Raw genomic sequence first — 15,504 nt, forward strand, 5'->3', positions numbered from 1 at the left:
AGGGTTTCTCTGTATAGTCTTGGCTGTCCTGGAACTCACTCTGTAGACCAGGCTGGCCTCAAACTCAGAAATCCGCCTGTCTCTGCCTCCCAAGTGCTGGGATTAAAGTCATGCGCCACCACCCGGCCACATTTGTCTTTGTACCACACACATGCAGTATTCTCAGAAGCCAGAAGAAGGCATTGGGTCCTCTAGCACTGGAAAGATAGATAGTTGTTAGTCGACATGTGGGTGCTGGACACTGAACCCCCAGTTGAACAGCCAATGTTTTTTTAACCAATGAACCATCTCCCTAGTTCCTTTATTCATTTTGAGATGGGATTTTACATAGCCAGGAATGGCCTCAAACTCCCCATGTGGACAAGGATAACCCTGAACTCCAGATCCTGCACCCTCTACCTCCCAAGTGCTAGGATTACAGGTGTAAACCATGCCTTGGAGTTCTGAGCCTACCAAGTGGGGTCTGAACACCCCTGCAGGAAGCCCTTCATGGCCAGCTTCCTGGGAAGCAGCAAGGCTCCAGAATCAAACTCCAAACTGAGTACCTACAGCAGGTACTTCAAAGCTCTTGTTTGAGACAGGGCTGAGCTAGCCCAGGCTAGGTTCCTTAGGTAACTGTGCTAGATAGTTTTGATGACAGAAGCAAGAGTCATCTGGGAAGAGGAACTCAGTTGACAAAATGCTTCCATCAGATTGCCTGGAGGCAGGCCTGTGGGACATTTGCTTGATTAATGACTATGTGGTAGGTCATAGCCCATTGTGGACTGTGTCCCTCCCCCCACCCCACCCCCGGCCACACACACACCCTAAGTAGGTCATCCTGGGTGCTATAAGAAATCAGACTGAGAATGTCATGGGAGCAAGCCAGTCAGCTACATTCCTCCATGGCTTTGCCTCAGTTCCTGTCTTAACTTCCCTCAATGACCATGTGAACTGAGAGAATACGCTAAGTGCTTTTCTCCTGTGATGGTTTGAACAGAAATGGCCCCAATAGGCCCATATAGCTGAATGCTTGGTAACTGTGGAGTGGGGTTACTTGACAGGGATTAGGAAGCATAGCCCTGTTGGAGTAGGTGTGTCACTGGGTCACTGGGTTTTAGGCTTTCACATGCTGAAGCCAGGCCCAGTGTCTCTCTTCGTGCTGCCTATGGGTTCAGATGTAGAACTCACAGCTCCTCTAGCACCACGTCTGCCTGCATGTCCTTCCCCCACGAAAATGGACTAAACCCCTGAACCGTAAGCCAGTCCCAATTAAATGTTTTCTGTTATAAGAGATGTGTGCTTATGGTGTGTCTCCATAGCAACAGAATACTGATTAAAACAGCTCCCCAAATTGTTTGTGGTCAGGGTGTTTTATCACAACAGACGCCGAGTTAAGACAGTAGTCAAGGATGGCCTTGAACTTCTGATCTTCCTACCCCTACCTTGAGTGCTGTGATTATCAGCATATACCACCATGCTATATGCTGGAAGCTGTTCTTGCTAAAAAAAAAAAAAGCACGGCTTCCTCACCCAGGCCCATGCAATGAACACAAGCAGGAGGCCCGGCACCTCCACCTTCATTCCTCGCCGTTTCCCTCTCCTTCACTCTGAACCAATCATCTGCTGGCCTCCACACACAAGTGATAATCATTCCAGACAGGTCCGTCTAAAATCTGGGGATAATGATGTCCTCTCCACACAAGGCAGCCGAAGACACAAAACCAATACGTCTACTGTCGACTCTGACAGTCCTATTCTAGACCCCAAAGCCACCTGAAGGGCTACATCAGGGGTTCTCAACCTGTGGGTCATGACTCCTTTGGGGGCCAAGTATCGGATATCCTGTATATCAGATCTTATCAGATCTTTACCTTATGATTTCTAACAGTAATAAAATGACAGTTATGAAGTAGCAACAAAAATAATTTTAAGGTTGGGGGTCAGCACAACATGAGGAGCTGTATTAAAGGGCTGCAGCATTAGGAAGATCGAGAACCAGTACTCTATGGTTGTGGGGCCAGAGAGTCCTGGGACCGGGAGGCATAAGCCTGGAGCAAGAGTGGGGTCAACGCATGTCCAAACCCCGGAAGTCTGATCCTGAGATCGGCAGGAGTAGGATTGCTCACCCTTGCCCGTGGCCTGTGTGTCCTGATGCACGTAGCCATGTATCCCCCACCCTTGTCTTACCAGAGGCGGTCACGTATCTCTTTAAGGTCACATCCAGCAGCACCTAGAATTCCCCCTCATGCAAATGAGGCATCTGTAGCACCCTGGCCCTGGCCAATGATGTACACTCGTCCCAATAGCCCCTGCTTCCCCCCACCCAAAGGTTTAAACAGTCCTTTGTTCCCCTCAATAAACAGAACCAGTTCTCCGAAGCTGTTCCCAGGTATGTGGGTTCTTTACCTGCACACTCACTGCCAATGGGGAATCTCTCTGCACCCACCCTTAATGATTAAGCTTTCCTCCCTCCAGTTCAGAGCCTGGCTAGCCTGAAGAGGAGAGGAGAACACAGCATACAGCACTGCCCTAAAGCTGCAGTTCTCTTGCATTTTGAGAACAGAGAGTGTCACGGGACACACACACACCCCCCAATGAGGATAGTTGTCCACTGAGAACCAGTGCAGCGTAAGAACAATGATGACTTCTTCAGACTGTCCTGCAGAGCTCGAACTGAAATGATTAACCAGACCCCACCTTAGCCAGGACCGCTTAGCTGCAGACCTCTCAGCCCTACCCTGCTTCTTTCTCTATTTAAACCCCAAGCTCATATGGAAGACAAATTGATCAAACCCTTTCTCTGCTGGTCAGTCATCCACCCCTACCTACTGAGACAGGCGGTGAAGCCTTGTGTGGCAGGGCTCCTGAAACAGGGCTCTAAAATGCTGATGTCACTCTGAAAAGTTACACTGGGGCTCTGAAGACGGCTCGGCTGAGAAAGTCTTTGCTGAAAAAGCACAAGGATCTGCGTTTAAGGCACAGAACCCATGTAAAAAAAAAAAAGTCAGGCGTGGCAGTGTGAACTTGTAACTCCAGTGCCAGGCAGGTGGTGACAAGAGGATTTCTGGGGCTTTCTGGTCAACCAGTCAAACTTATTTGGTGAGCTTCAGACCAGTGAGAGACTCTGTCTCGAAAACAAGTCTGGGCTGGAGAGATAACTTCAGTGGCCGAGAGCACTTGCTGCTCTGCAAAGGACCTACCTCTTCAGTTCCCAGCAGCCACATGGTGGCTCGAGACCATCCAGAACTCCAGCTCCAGGAGATCTGACAAGCTCTTCTGACCTCCACAGACACCAGACATACACATGGTGGACAGACAGACATGCAGCAAAACACTCATACACATAAAATAAATCTTTTAAAAATTTTTAAAAATAAAAACAAGGTGCACAGTGCCCAAGGAGTATTTGTACACCCACATAAAACACACACGTACACATACACACATATGCACACACACGCATACACATACACACACACTCATGTGCAGGGGTATGTGTGGAGCACTGCCCTGTACATGTGCATTTGCACACCCACATAAAACACACACACATATGCACACACACACATGCACACACTCACACACATGCACACACATGCACACACACACACTTGCACACACACTCTCTCACATACACATGCACATACACACACACACACTCATGTGCAGGGGCATGTGTGGAGCAATGCCCTGTACATGCACATTTGCACACCCACATAAAACACACACACACACTAATATGTAGGGGAATGTGTGGAGCACTGCCCTGTACATGCACATTTGCACACCCACATAAAACACACACACACACACATAAAACACATGCATATACACATGCACACATACACACACGCGCACACACATGCACATGCACACTCATGTGCAGGGGCATGTGTGGAGCACTGCCCTGTACATACACGTTTGCACACCCACATAAAACACACACACACACACACACGCACACACTCAGGTGCAGAGGCATACACACACTCACAGTACCCTAGCACCTCCCAGTATAACTGGACTTGGAGACAGAGACATCCCAGATGTGATCAAGTGAGCATGGGGTCTTTGGGGTAGCCTGACCTGAGGTGCCGGTGTCCCTATGCTGAGGCACTTGGACAGAGACACACACAGAGGCAGGAGGGTGTGAGGACATGAGAGAGCACAGCAGGCTGTACACAAACCAGCAGAGACATAAATGCAGCTTCTCCCAGAGCCTCTGGGCCCGTCTGCCCATCTTCAACCTCCAACTTCACTAAGTTTTTCCAGTACTGGGGATCGAACCTAGGGCTTCCCACATTGCTGGTCTCTTCCACAAAATTACAACCCCCAGCTGTCAGCCTCACATCCACTGAGACTGGGTCTCTCTGAACACACAGCTCAGCCTGGCTTGGAACTTACTACACCACCCAAACCAACCTGGAACTTGAGGTCCTCCTGCCTCACCCTGTCAGTGCTGGGCACAAGCACACAGTACCATGTGTTAGATTCCTTTGTCTGAGAGCACATGTGAGCTTGTGCATATACATGGAGGTCAGACATCAGCCTTGGGTGGCATAATGGTCAGCTCCTCGGGAGCTGTCCATCCCATTTTTGGAGACAGGGTCTCTCACTGGGGCCTGGAGCTTACCAGTTAGAACAGGCTGGCTAACCAGCAAGTCCTGGGGCCTCCTGTCCCCACCCCCTCAGCACTGGATTCCATGTGTACACTGCTATCCTGGCTTCTGTACATGGGTACTGGGGACTGAACAGAGTCCTCAAGTTTCCAAGGCAAGCATTTTAGTGACTATGCCCCCCCAGCCCTGCCCCAGCCCCCATCTTGTATTCCAGTTCATCACAAACAGAATGAAGAAAACCATGGAGTAAAGAGCCACCCACCAGTGTGCGGATGGGTGCATAGCCTGAGGCATGAACAACCAGGCCGTCACCCATCAAACACAACGACCTCCAACCCTGTGAGCTTTGGCTGTGGAGGAAGCCAGCCTCCGGGCCCCGCCCCCCCAAGGACCTCAGAGGATTTGTTGGGAATTGTCCCTGCCCACCCCTTGCCCTTTCTGAATTCCCACATAGCTAACTTCATGTTCATTTATTTCCTGGAGGAAAACTCAGCTATGCAGGGGTAGCCACCAGGCTGGGAGGGGAATTCCCAGCTCAGTGCTATCTCAAGGCGAACCCAGCACATCTGGAGTTAATCCCACTGGCAAGAGGCAGAGAGGTGAGACAGCTTAGAGAGAGGCCTGCAGTGGAGAGAAGGGCTCAGGGTAAATGTGAGACCAAGATGGCCAGGAGACCAGCCCGGGAGACCTGGGGAACAGGCACAGGGAACAAGGCCTCTGGAAGGCCAGCATCAGGCTGGTTTGTCTCCTGGGAGGGAGGTAGCAGTCCCTTCCCACTGTCCTGGACAGTTTTAGCCTGGAGGCAGGGGCAGGGGTCTGGATAGCCGGCCTCAGGCTGGAGAACAGAAGGCCTCTGTGCCCAAGCAGCTTCCTGCTGGCCAAAGCCTGTGTGGGAGGGAAGGTCAGCCGGCCTTGCCTGGTCTACTCTCAGCTCTGGCCAGGGAAGCTTCAGGATAGAGCACACCCTATAAAATCCCTGACCAGGAGAGTCTATAGCCTGGACAGAGTCAGAGGCACCTACCCAAGGCATCCATCCCTACAAAGGCTACTTCAGCCACATGTTGCTTCTAGCAGTGCCTGTAGGGAACTTGGGGACCTTCAGGTCACCCCACCAATGGCCAAGAGCCAGAAGGGTGCACAGGACTCTGGCTTTGCAGCAGGTGTGGTGGTGCATACTTATAACCCCAGACACTCATTGCCTAAGGCAGGAGGATTATCCCAAGGTTAATCCACTCTAGGCTGTGCACTGAGTTCTAGACTAGCCTGGACTATATATCAAGACCCTATAGCCACATAGACAACCCCAACATTGGGACTTGGGGTGTGGTGCAGAATACATGAAGCCTTGGGTTCCATCCATCCCGGGCATTGCATAAATTGTGCACAACGGTGCACACCCACAATCCCACCACTCAGGAGCCGGAGACAGGATCAGGAGTTCAAGGTCATTTTTTTGGCAACATAGTAAATTCAAGGCCAGCCTGGACTAGATGAGACCAGTTCAACAAAAGAAAAAGATGCCAGATGTGGTAATGCACACTTCAATCCCAGCACTAAGAGACAAAAAAAGCAGGAGTTTAAGGCCAGCCTGATCTACATAGTAAGTTCCTGACCTTCCTGGCCTTCAGGGACATAAAATGAGACTAAGTCTCAAACAAACAAACAAACAAACAAAGACCAATAGATGCCAGGCATGGTGTGCCAGATGCCTTTAATCCCAGCATGTGGAAGGCACAGGCAGGCAGATTTCTAGTCTGAGGCTAGCTGGTCTACCAAGAGAGTTCCAGGACAGCCAGGGCTACACAGAGAAACCCTGTCTGAAACAAGATGTAGAGAGAGAACAACAGGTTGCTCACCAGGCAAAGGCTCTGACAACCCAAGTTCAAACCCAGGGTCCCATAAGGCTCTGCTTCCAGAGGTGGGCTTCCCTGAAGCAACCTCCTCCACCTCTTGGCTCAGAGCTGCAGGATCCTATGCCTCTGACCCATGGCCCGACTAGAGCTTCCATGGGCCCAAAGGAAGCCGGCCACACTGTGTCTCCCTACTTGGGGCTGGGCTGGGCTGGGCTGGGCTGGGCTGGGCTGGACTGGGCAGCTCCCCAGCTCTCGCCTGGCAGCTGTAAGGTGGCGTCATTGAGGAAATGGTCCTTGGGGGCAGACACCTACTTAAACTCTGTGGAAAACCCAGCCTGGGAGGCGGAGCAGGGGCATGTGGCATGAAGCAAGGAGCTGGCCCAGGTGGTGTCACTGGTACACCTATTTCCTCAGACCCATGGGCCTAGCGGTGTGGGAGGGACAGAGACAGCACACGTGAACTCACAGCCTGCAGCCTGGCCCCACCTGGCTGGCTCCATGCCCAGGCTCGCTCCCTCACAGCTGTGCTCCACCAAGGGCCACAGGAAGCACACTCAGCAGGCGGGAGGAACCTCTGAGGTCAGACAAAGGGAAGGACTTCCTGGTGGCAAAGCTAAGGACAAGGAGACAGGATGTCCACCTTCCTGCTGCCAGAGGGTCTTTAGGAGAAGTGGACTAGAGTACTGGGGTACCAGGATCTGCCCCCCAACCCTGAGGGGCTCCTCAGAGAGGACAGCCCCTCTCTACCTGTGGTCCAATACATTTTTCCACTCCTCTTGGTAGTTACACAACTTTGCAGTGAGACATCCCCCACCTGCCACCTGGACCAGAGCATGGCAGGCAAGATACAGGCTGGGAGCTTTTCAATACACACTCACACACTCACACACACACACACAGACACACACACACAAACACACACACACACATTTGGAGAAGGAGACACATAAAACACTGTGCACATGTGCAGGTAAAATCCCAGCTTTGGGGAGTCAATCTCTCTCCTCCCATCATGTGAATGAGTCTTGCAGATCCAAGGCAGGTCATAAGATTTGGTGGCAAGCCCCTTTACCCTTTGAGCCATCTCACCAGCCCACGTTGGGGGCTTTTAAGGCTTGGATTCACATGGTCTAAGTCCCTCCTCCTGTACTCAGCCAGGCTCGACACCAGGAGTTTCCAACCTTCCTAACACTGTGGCCCTTTGACACCTCCTGTTGTAGTAATCCCTAACCAAAGAATTATTTTGTTGCTACTTCATAACTACAATGTTGCTACTGTTAATAAATCCTATCTGTGTTTCCCAATGGTATCAGGTAACCCCTGTGAAAAGGTCATTTGACTTCCACCCCCAAGAGGACTGCAACCCATAGGTTGAGAACCACTGCTTTACAATCTCATCAATAATTGTGATTCCTGCCAAAACCCCCACTCCTTTCCCACCACTGCTAACATACATGTCCACACCCAGGGATACCTGTCCTCAGATTCCCTAAGGCCAGGTATCCAGTGTCAAGGTGTAGCAGGGTCATACTTGCTACAGGGGAGGGGGTCCTTATCTCTCCCAGCTTCTGAAAGCTCCAGGGAGTCCCTTGGTTCATGCCTCCACCTCTGGACTTCCTACTTCTGTCACCTTCAAACTCCTTCCAAAGCATGCAAGCTCCTACCAAACTTCTAACCACATCTATGGAGCCCAGAGGGCATGCCCTTATCTGTAGGGCTCCAGCTACATAGTAGCCACCTCCAGGTTTCCATAGAGCATTAACTAAGAGACTGAAGCTCTCAGTCCAGCTGGGAGAGACAGCAAAGAAGTCAGCAGTGTGAGATAACCCTCCCAGAGTGGAACTGAGCAGGCATCTCTTCGTCCAGTTTCCTTCCTGTCACAGACTCTTGGTTCCCTGTCATCACCTTGAACTTCTGTCTCTGAGACCAGGAAGTTGCTCCCTGCACTTTGGGGACTGAGATGATCTTACACTGTACACAGTAGGTGCTCATTAGGTAAGTGAGCAAATCGCTAACACTTGCCCATGACAGCATATACATGCACACACAAATACATACAGAAGCATAAATAAACATACACCTCTTCGTGCACACCTCTCCTCTGTGGGAACTGTGTCAGGACACGAGCAAACACATCCCCTACCTCGGAGCGGAGAAAACCCTGTATCTGCAAAGGCCCCATCCCTGTCTAGTTACCAGCCGGGGCTGCTAGGCCAGCCAAAACCCAACATCAACGTCTCTTCCACTTGAGAACATGGTTCTCATCTAAGCTCCCTGCTCTGGATCATGCAGCCTCCACCTGCACCACCGGGAGAAACCTGACTACCCACATTTACTCCAAGTCCATTCTCAAAGGTCCACAGCCCTGGCCCAGCATCCATCAAAGCTGAGCTTCCCAGTTTCCCTATGACTGATGCTCCATTGAGCTCACACCATCCACCTCCCTGAGAGTCACTGAGGCTCATGCCATGGGGCCCTCCCAAGCAGCTCTGGGGGGTGGGGAGTGTTTCATAACCACAGGGCAAAAAGACTACTTCTTACTCAAGATTCCCACTTCCGGAGCAGAGCAAAGCTTGGCACAAGGAAGTCTGACAGGACCAGGCTTGGTTCTGCCTGACGTGCTGTGTAACCTGAACAATATTTGTTTGTTTTTCCTTTCCCCAGCCTCAGTTTCCCCATCTGCACAGCAAGAAGCTTGAACTGAGGTGGGCTCCACAGGTGCCGCCTAGAGCCTTACGCAGCCTCAAAACCTCCCTGGAAAACACTCCCGGAACAATCAACTCTGGCTTTAGCTGTCATGTACAGGAGAATGCTTTTCTCTGAAGAGCAGGGGCTGTAGGTGATCTTGTCCAGGACTCTGGCCACCAGCCTAACTTAGGTCCCTGTAACAGAGTCTGCCTATGTATTTGCTAAGTGAATAACTGATAGAACAGACTCAATTGTGGGCCAAGGAACTTCAACAAGACAGGGTTAGCTTGCTTCACAACTTCTTATGCCAAGACTCTTATAGAAGGCTTTAGACCTCATCCCTGTCCTCTCCTACAACTTCCAAGGACAGTGGCCCAGTCGCCATTGTCCTCCATCACTCTAAGGTGCTAAAAGGCTTGGGCTTCCCTCTCTGATTCCCAAAGGTGCCTGGACAAGTTACGGGAGTGGCAGTGATCCCACTAGAAGCCTCAAGTGGCCCTGATCTTGGGGCCAGACCTCAGACCCCCAGGAGCTGCTCCTTTGCCCTTTCTCAGGGAGCTCGGGGAAGGCGAACGAACGCTACCCTGAGTCACCACTGACTAAGCCGGCTGGACAGCCCACGTCCTGGCCCCTGGCCCAGCTGCACTTGGTGGCCTGCACAGAGGCTACTTGCCTGCTACAGCCTTGGAGACCACCAAGTAGGCTGTACCTGCAGGTCTCTGCCCTGCCCCGGGTGGCCCATCTGAGAGGGGTGTGTCTGAAACCTCTGACCCGGATCCCAAGGCAGGCGTGGCCTCAGTTTCCCGTTTGCAACAGCACATCAGAGCCCGACAGAGGGCTCAAAGAGCACTCACATAAGGTCAGGCCGGTGTCGGTGCAAGATAGCGCAGAAGGCCAGGCCATCGCGGAACGAGGTGGTCATGTTGGTGATGCTCACGTCCCGGTAGCCCTCGCACTGCTGCCGGCACCATTCTTGCAGGGCCTTGATGGCGGCCATGCGGGCGGCAGGACGGGCTGGCGGCTCGAGGAGCTGGCCACAGGCCCCGCTTGGGCCGGAGACGCGGAGGAGGCCCGGACCCGCCGACCACCAGCCGGGCTGGAAGAAGAGAGCGTCGGGAGACCGGCGCCCCACACTGAAGCCGCCAGCGAGGCCGCCGGCCCGGCCCCCCGGAGGCCCCGCCTCCTCAGACCCGCCCCCATAAGATCACGCCCTCTGGAGGCCGGGCCCACCAGCTCCAAGCTCCACACAGACTCCTTGTTCCGGCCGCACCGCCCCAGTTTAGTCAGGCCACACCCACGCCCCACAAAAGACACGCCCACATAAGACCACGCCCTCTCTTTCCTGGGACTTGGAGAACAGGGGCCCGGTACTCTGGGCGTCGGCTCCCGCCTTGGCTTTCAGCCATGACTCCCAGCAGAGGCGTCGGGGTTTTCTTTTTTTGTTTTCCTTAAGACCGGGACCTCTGTAGCTCACACTGGCCTCTAGCCTCTAGCTCATTATATAAGCAAAGATGACCTTGTGCTTCTGATTCCGCAGCCTCCACCTCCCTTAGTGCTCAGATTACCGGCTTGAGCACCACACCATGCCTGATTTATGCAGTGCTGGGTATGGAACCTGGGGCTTCCTGCTTGCCGGGCAAGCGTACCACCAGCTACGGTTTTCTCTCTTACTTTTAATTCAATCTTATGTGCATGGGCTTTTTTTGGCTGAACGTGTACCTGTGCTCCACTTGTGTGCCTGGTACCCCAGGAGACCTGAAGAAGCCCCCTGCTCCTCTAGAACTGGAGTTGGAGCAGGTTGTGTTGCCATGTGGTTGCTGGGAATTGAACTCAGGACCTCTGGAAGAGCAGCAAATGCTCTTAACCACTGACCCATCTCTCCAGCCCAAACCCACCACAGCTTTCCTTTATTTAAAAAAAAAAAAAAAAAAAAAGGTGAGTCCAAGCTGCCTCAGCTGGCCTTCAGTTATCTGTTGAGCTGCCATTCTCCTGCCTCAGCCTCTAAAGTTGGCAGCCTGTTGATAAATGGAAAAGCAGAGACTAGGGTAAATGCAACCTCTGAGAAGGAGTATCCATGTTTCAGAGTCTACAAAGCTGTCTGGTTTGAGGCTGGGGTAGAGCTTGCTGGGTAGAGTGCTTTCCCATCATACAGATACTGTGCATGATGGTACACACCTGGAATCCCAGTGGGGTGTGGAGAAGCCGGAAGATCAGAAATCCAAACTCATCCCCTGGATATATATGGAAGTGGGCAACTCTGTCTCAAACTTTAAAATACTATCTGGTTTCCCTTCACCCTCAGGGGTGCCAAGCCAACCAGAATAATTTCTCTGCATTCACAGAGGAAGAAACGGAGGCTGGGGGGGCAGGGGGACTCTCTGGACGTCTCTGTGGAGACTGGAGACTCTTGGCCTTCTTCAAGCCTCCGTGGAGGCCAGGGGTGATTAAGGAAAGCACCTCCTCCAGGTCCTTGGTTAGAGCCAGGGGCTGCCCTGAATGTTGTTTTGTTTCTGAGACAGGGTTTCTCTGTATAGCCCTGGCTGTCTTAGAACTCACTCTGTAGACCTGGCTGGCCTCAAACTCACAGAGATCCACCTGCCTCTTCCTCAATTTAATTTGCTGGAATTAAAGCTTTGTGCCACCTCTGCCCAGCTTTGTCCCCCGCCCCCCCCCCACCAGGAATCTGTATGTCATCAGATGGACTGGACTATGACACCAACAGTGTGAACTGGCCCTTCCCAGCTGGGCCTCAGGGCTTGTCTAGGCAGGATCTTTAGAAAGGTAGGTGTTTTCCCAAAAATGGCATCTGGCTTGGAGCCAGGTGGTGTCTCTACCAGGAGTGAAAACAGGTTTCCCATGCCCAAGCTGTGGGCTGGCATCAAGGAGGCACCTGGGTACAGACAGCAGGTGTGGGGCCAGCAGGTGGGCAGCAAGTTCCTCATCCCAAAGAACACGCAAGCCTGTGGCCGGGGATTATAGCCCCAACCCTTACCCAGTAGAAGCAGCTGACCTGCCTGAGGGTTCTCATCATGGGGACAAAGTGCAGTATCACACCCCATTTAGCTAGAGCCTGGTCCCGGGACCAGGTTTTCCTGACCCTCAGGGCAGCAGTTACAAGAACCGGAAAAGCTGGTAAGGAAGGTAACTGCCAAGATGTGGGGAGAAAGGGTGAGCGAGCAAATGCAGGAAGGGCCATGCCAGGGTCTGAGTTCTAATCTCATGTTAAGGGTCACCATGTGACCAGCCTCTTCACGATCCCCACCCCCAGCTCCTGCCACCACAGGAACTTGAGGACAGTTTTCCTGACAGTCCCCTGCGGCCACCAATGACGTCACCCTAGCACCTCATAGAGCCTGCCTTTCTAGAGTCCCCCAAACCAGAACACCCCAATCTGTCCATCACTGTGAGCCTTCCCATGTCCTCCTTCAGCACCTAGTCTGCCTTGCAGACCCCTTAAGTATTCCAAAAGCCCCTCTTGCCAACTCTCCTCTGAATAAAGTCCAGGAACTTTATCATAGGTCACCAGAACCTGCTAGCCTCGCTTATCGTGACTCTGCAGGCCACACCCAGCCATGTTCCCTCTGGGCCTCGGTTCCCCAGCTGACTCCAAGAGCCCACTGAGCAGCTCCACAGAGCCACTGAAGTCATTTCTGTGCTCTTCTCAGCTCCTCCCTGCCTCCCCTCCAGCCCTCATTCTCCCACTATAGCTGGTGCTCCCCCATCCAACTGGAAGCCTCCACTGCCCGAGTAATTTCTGGCCCCAGACTGAGAAACCTTTTCCCATCCTGTCACCTCTGCCCTGGTGGCACCAAGCTGCAGCTTTCACTAAGTCAGCTTTCATCAGTGACAGCCATTGTCTGGGGGTAACAAAGCTATTGACCTGCCCTGGGAGGCCAGGAAAATGGGCATCAAACCTACTGCCTTCCCAACTTCCTTCAGCCTCAGTGTCTCCTGCAAAGGAAAGCATAGCTTTCTCCCTCAGGAAATATGCACACAGTAAGCACTCAATGGATGCAGGGTCCTGTGTTTACACAGGAGTCTTTCTTGCTCATGTTGGTCTCCTGGGTGGTGGTAGGGTGTCTGGACCCTTTAGGACATTTGCTAATTACAATCTGAGAGTGGCAGAGACACAGAGGGACATAGAGAGCGAAAGAGACGGAGAGACAAAGATACAGGCACGGGCCGGGCAGTGGTGGCACACGCCTTTAATCCCAGCACTTGGGAGGCAGAGGCGGATTTCTGAGTTTGAGGCCAGCCTGGTCTACAGAGTGAGTTCCAGGACAGCCAAGGCTATACAGAGAAACCCTGTCTCAAAAAAAAAAAAAAAAAAATAGATACAGGAACGGACACAGGAGAGAAAGAAATACAGAGTAGGTAGGAATACAGAGACAAAGTACAGAAGACTGATTAATTTCTGTCCCTGCAGAGGACCCAGGTTATGTGTGTAGCATCTGCATGGTGATTCACAACTGTCTGTAACTCCAGTTCCAGGGGACTTAACTTTTTTAAGTATGTAAAATAACAGGAGCTGCAGAGATGGCTCAGTGACTGGTTAAGATCACTGGCTACTCTTCCAGAGGACCTGGGTTTGATTCCCAGCACCCACGTGGTGGCTCACTGCTACCTGTAACTGTATCCCAGTCCCGAGGGAGCTGATGTCCTCTTTGGACATCAGTGTGCACTTGTCATGTGACATGGCTTCCTGGAGAGACATACATGTCTACTTACCTCAGCCCACCACAGACCAAAGTATGGATACCACCAAAGTCCAACTTGGTGTCCCCATGAGCTTTATTGGGGTTAGTTATAGAAATGTGGACGAGGGGCAGAAATGACTCAAAGACAGCTGTTTCACCAAAGCCCATCGCAGCGTGGGGGATGGGTCATGAGGGTCGCACAGCCTGCAGGCCGCTCAACAGGCTGAAGAGTGTCCTTTCCAAGTGACTCAGTTGGTCTACACCACTTCAAGGCAGCTGGTTTAGTCTGTAAATCTTCTTTGCAGTTTGGCTTGTCTCAGAACAATGGGAGGGACTGGCCTGGTGAATCTGATCAGTTTCAGGGACTTCCGGGAACTACACTGAGTTGTTCACCTTCTGTCTTAAGGAGCATGCCTGCAGGATGGGAGGAAACTTACACAACACTATATGCACAAGGTACATCCATGTATGCAGGAAAAGCACACAGACACTTTTTAAAAAAGAGATAAAAGTGTGAGCCCTCCGCTCACTGTGCCATTTCTGCAGGATTTATGTCTTGGGTGGCCGAGTTCTAAGGTTTGGGAGAACCGGCAAGCATACCTGTGAGGGAGGTAGGCTGAGCCTGGAGAGCCATGGAGAGGCAGCCAGGTATGAGTCATGGGACACGTGTGGAGAAGCACATGAGATCAGCCACATGGCTGCCCCTGGGAATGTGCCCTGTACAACCTATACCACAGTCCACTGTGCTACAGCTGCCCAGACTGCAGGACACACAAGCATGCTTGTGCATGTGTGCGCATGTGTATACAGGAAGGCTGAACACAGGCTTTCAGCCCACTGTTTTGTAGGTGCCATTGGACTCAGAAACTGGGAGTCTCTGTAGGAATACTCAGGGGACTCCTACCTTGTCCCCCTTGACCCCCCTGTTTGTCCCAGCATGAATCTATGGCCTCTGCTTATCTCCTGGGACCATCCTGGGCTTCCTTCAGTCTCACAGATCTGTGGCTTCTCCCATCTCCACATAATAGATAAGTTCCCTCCCCTTCCTGCTCCCTCCATAGCAAGACCATATTATCCCTGCCCCTTCTCCTTGTGCCCAGGAAACTGCTACCGGAGGATGCCATCCTACAGCTTCCATGGCCATTCTGCGTGAGATGACAGGCTACAGTCAGATCCTGAGGCTGTTGGCCCCATCCTTGAGTCCACTCTACCCCAACTCGGTTCCTGCCCTCTCTTGCCCTTGATGAATTCAGATGGGTCTTTCTAGTGGTTTTGGTTTTTTTTGTTGTTGTTGTTGTTGGTTTTTTGTATGTTTGAGTCAAGGTCTTGCTGTGTAGCCCATGCTAGCCTCCAACTCCCAGCTCAGCCTTCTGAGTCCTGGAATGACAGGTGTGCTGGCAGGCCCACTACCAGCTCTAGGTAAACTTTGGTTTTGTTGTTGTTGCTGCTGCAGCAGCTTTTTTTTTTAAACATTTATTTTTAACATTGGGAGTAGTGGCGCACGCCTTCAATTCCAGCACTTAGGAGGCAGAGGCAGCAGATCTCTGTGAGTTTTGAGGCCAGCCTGGTCTATGTGGTGAGTTCCAGGACAGCCAGATCTATATAGTTAGACCCTGTCTTACAAACAAAAAGAAAAACAAAATTTATTATGTTTAAGTTATGCGT

General features: G+C 52.0%; 1 protein-coding gene across 4 annotated transcripts in view; it reads right to left on the minus strand.

The window, feature by feature from the left end:
• The window catches only part of Micall2 (MICAL like 2), a 31,401-nt gene extending 21,077 nt beyond the window's left edge, over window positions 1–10,324 (minus strand). For 3 of the 4 annotated variants that reach the window (XM_076923479.1, XM_076923480.1, XM_076923477.1), the window contains exon 1: window positions 9,997–10,323. In XM_076923479.1, the coding sequence (XP_076779594.1) occupies window positions 9,997–10,139 (143 nt within the window). In that variant the 5' untranslated portion in view covers window positions 10,140–10,323. Of the gene's footprint in view, window positions 1–9,996 lie in introns of all 4 variants that reach the window. The other variant, XM_076923478.1, reaches the window with a different exon arrangement.
• Window positions 10,325–15,504: the final 5,180 nt, after the last annotated feature.

Source organism: Arvicanthis niloticus, chromosome 24, assembly GCF_011762505.2.
Source record: "Arvicanthis niloticus isolate mArvNil1 chromosome 24, mArvNil1.pat.X, whole genome shotgun sequence".
Lineage (NCBI taxonomy): Eukaryota > Metazoa > Chordata > Mammalia > Rodentia > Muridae > Arvicanthis > Arvicanthis niloticus.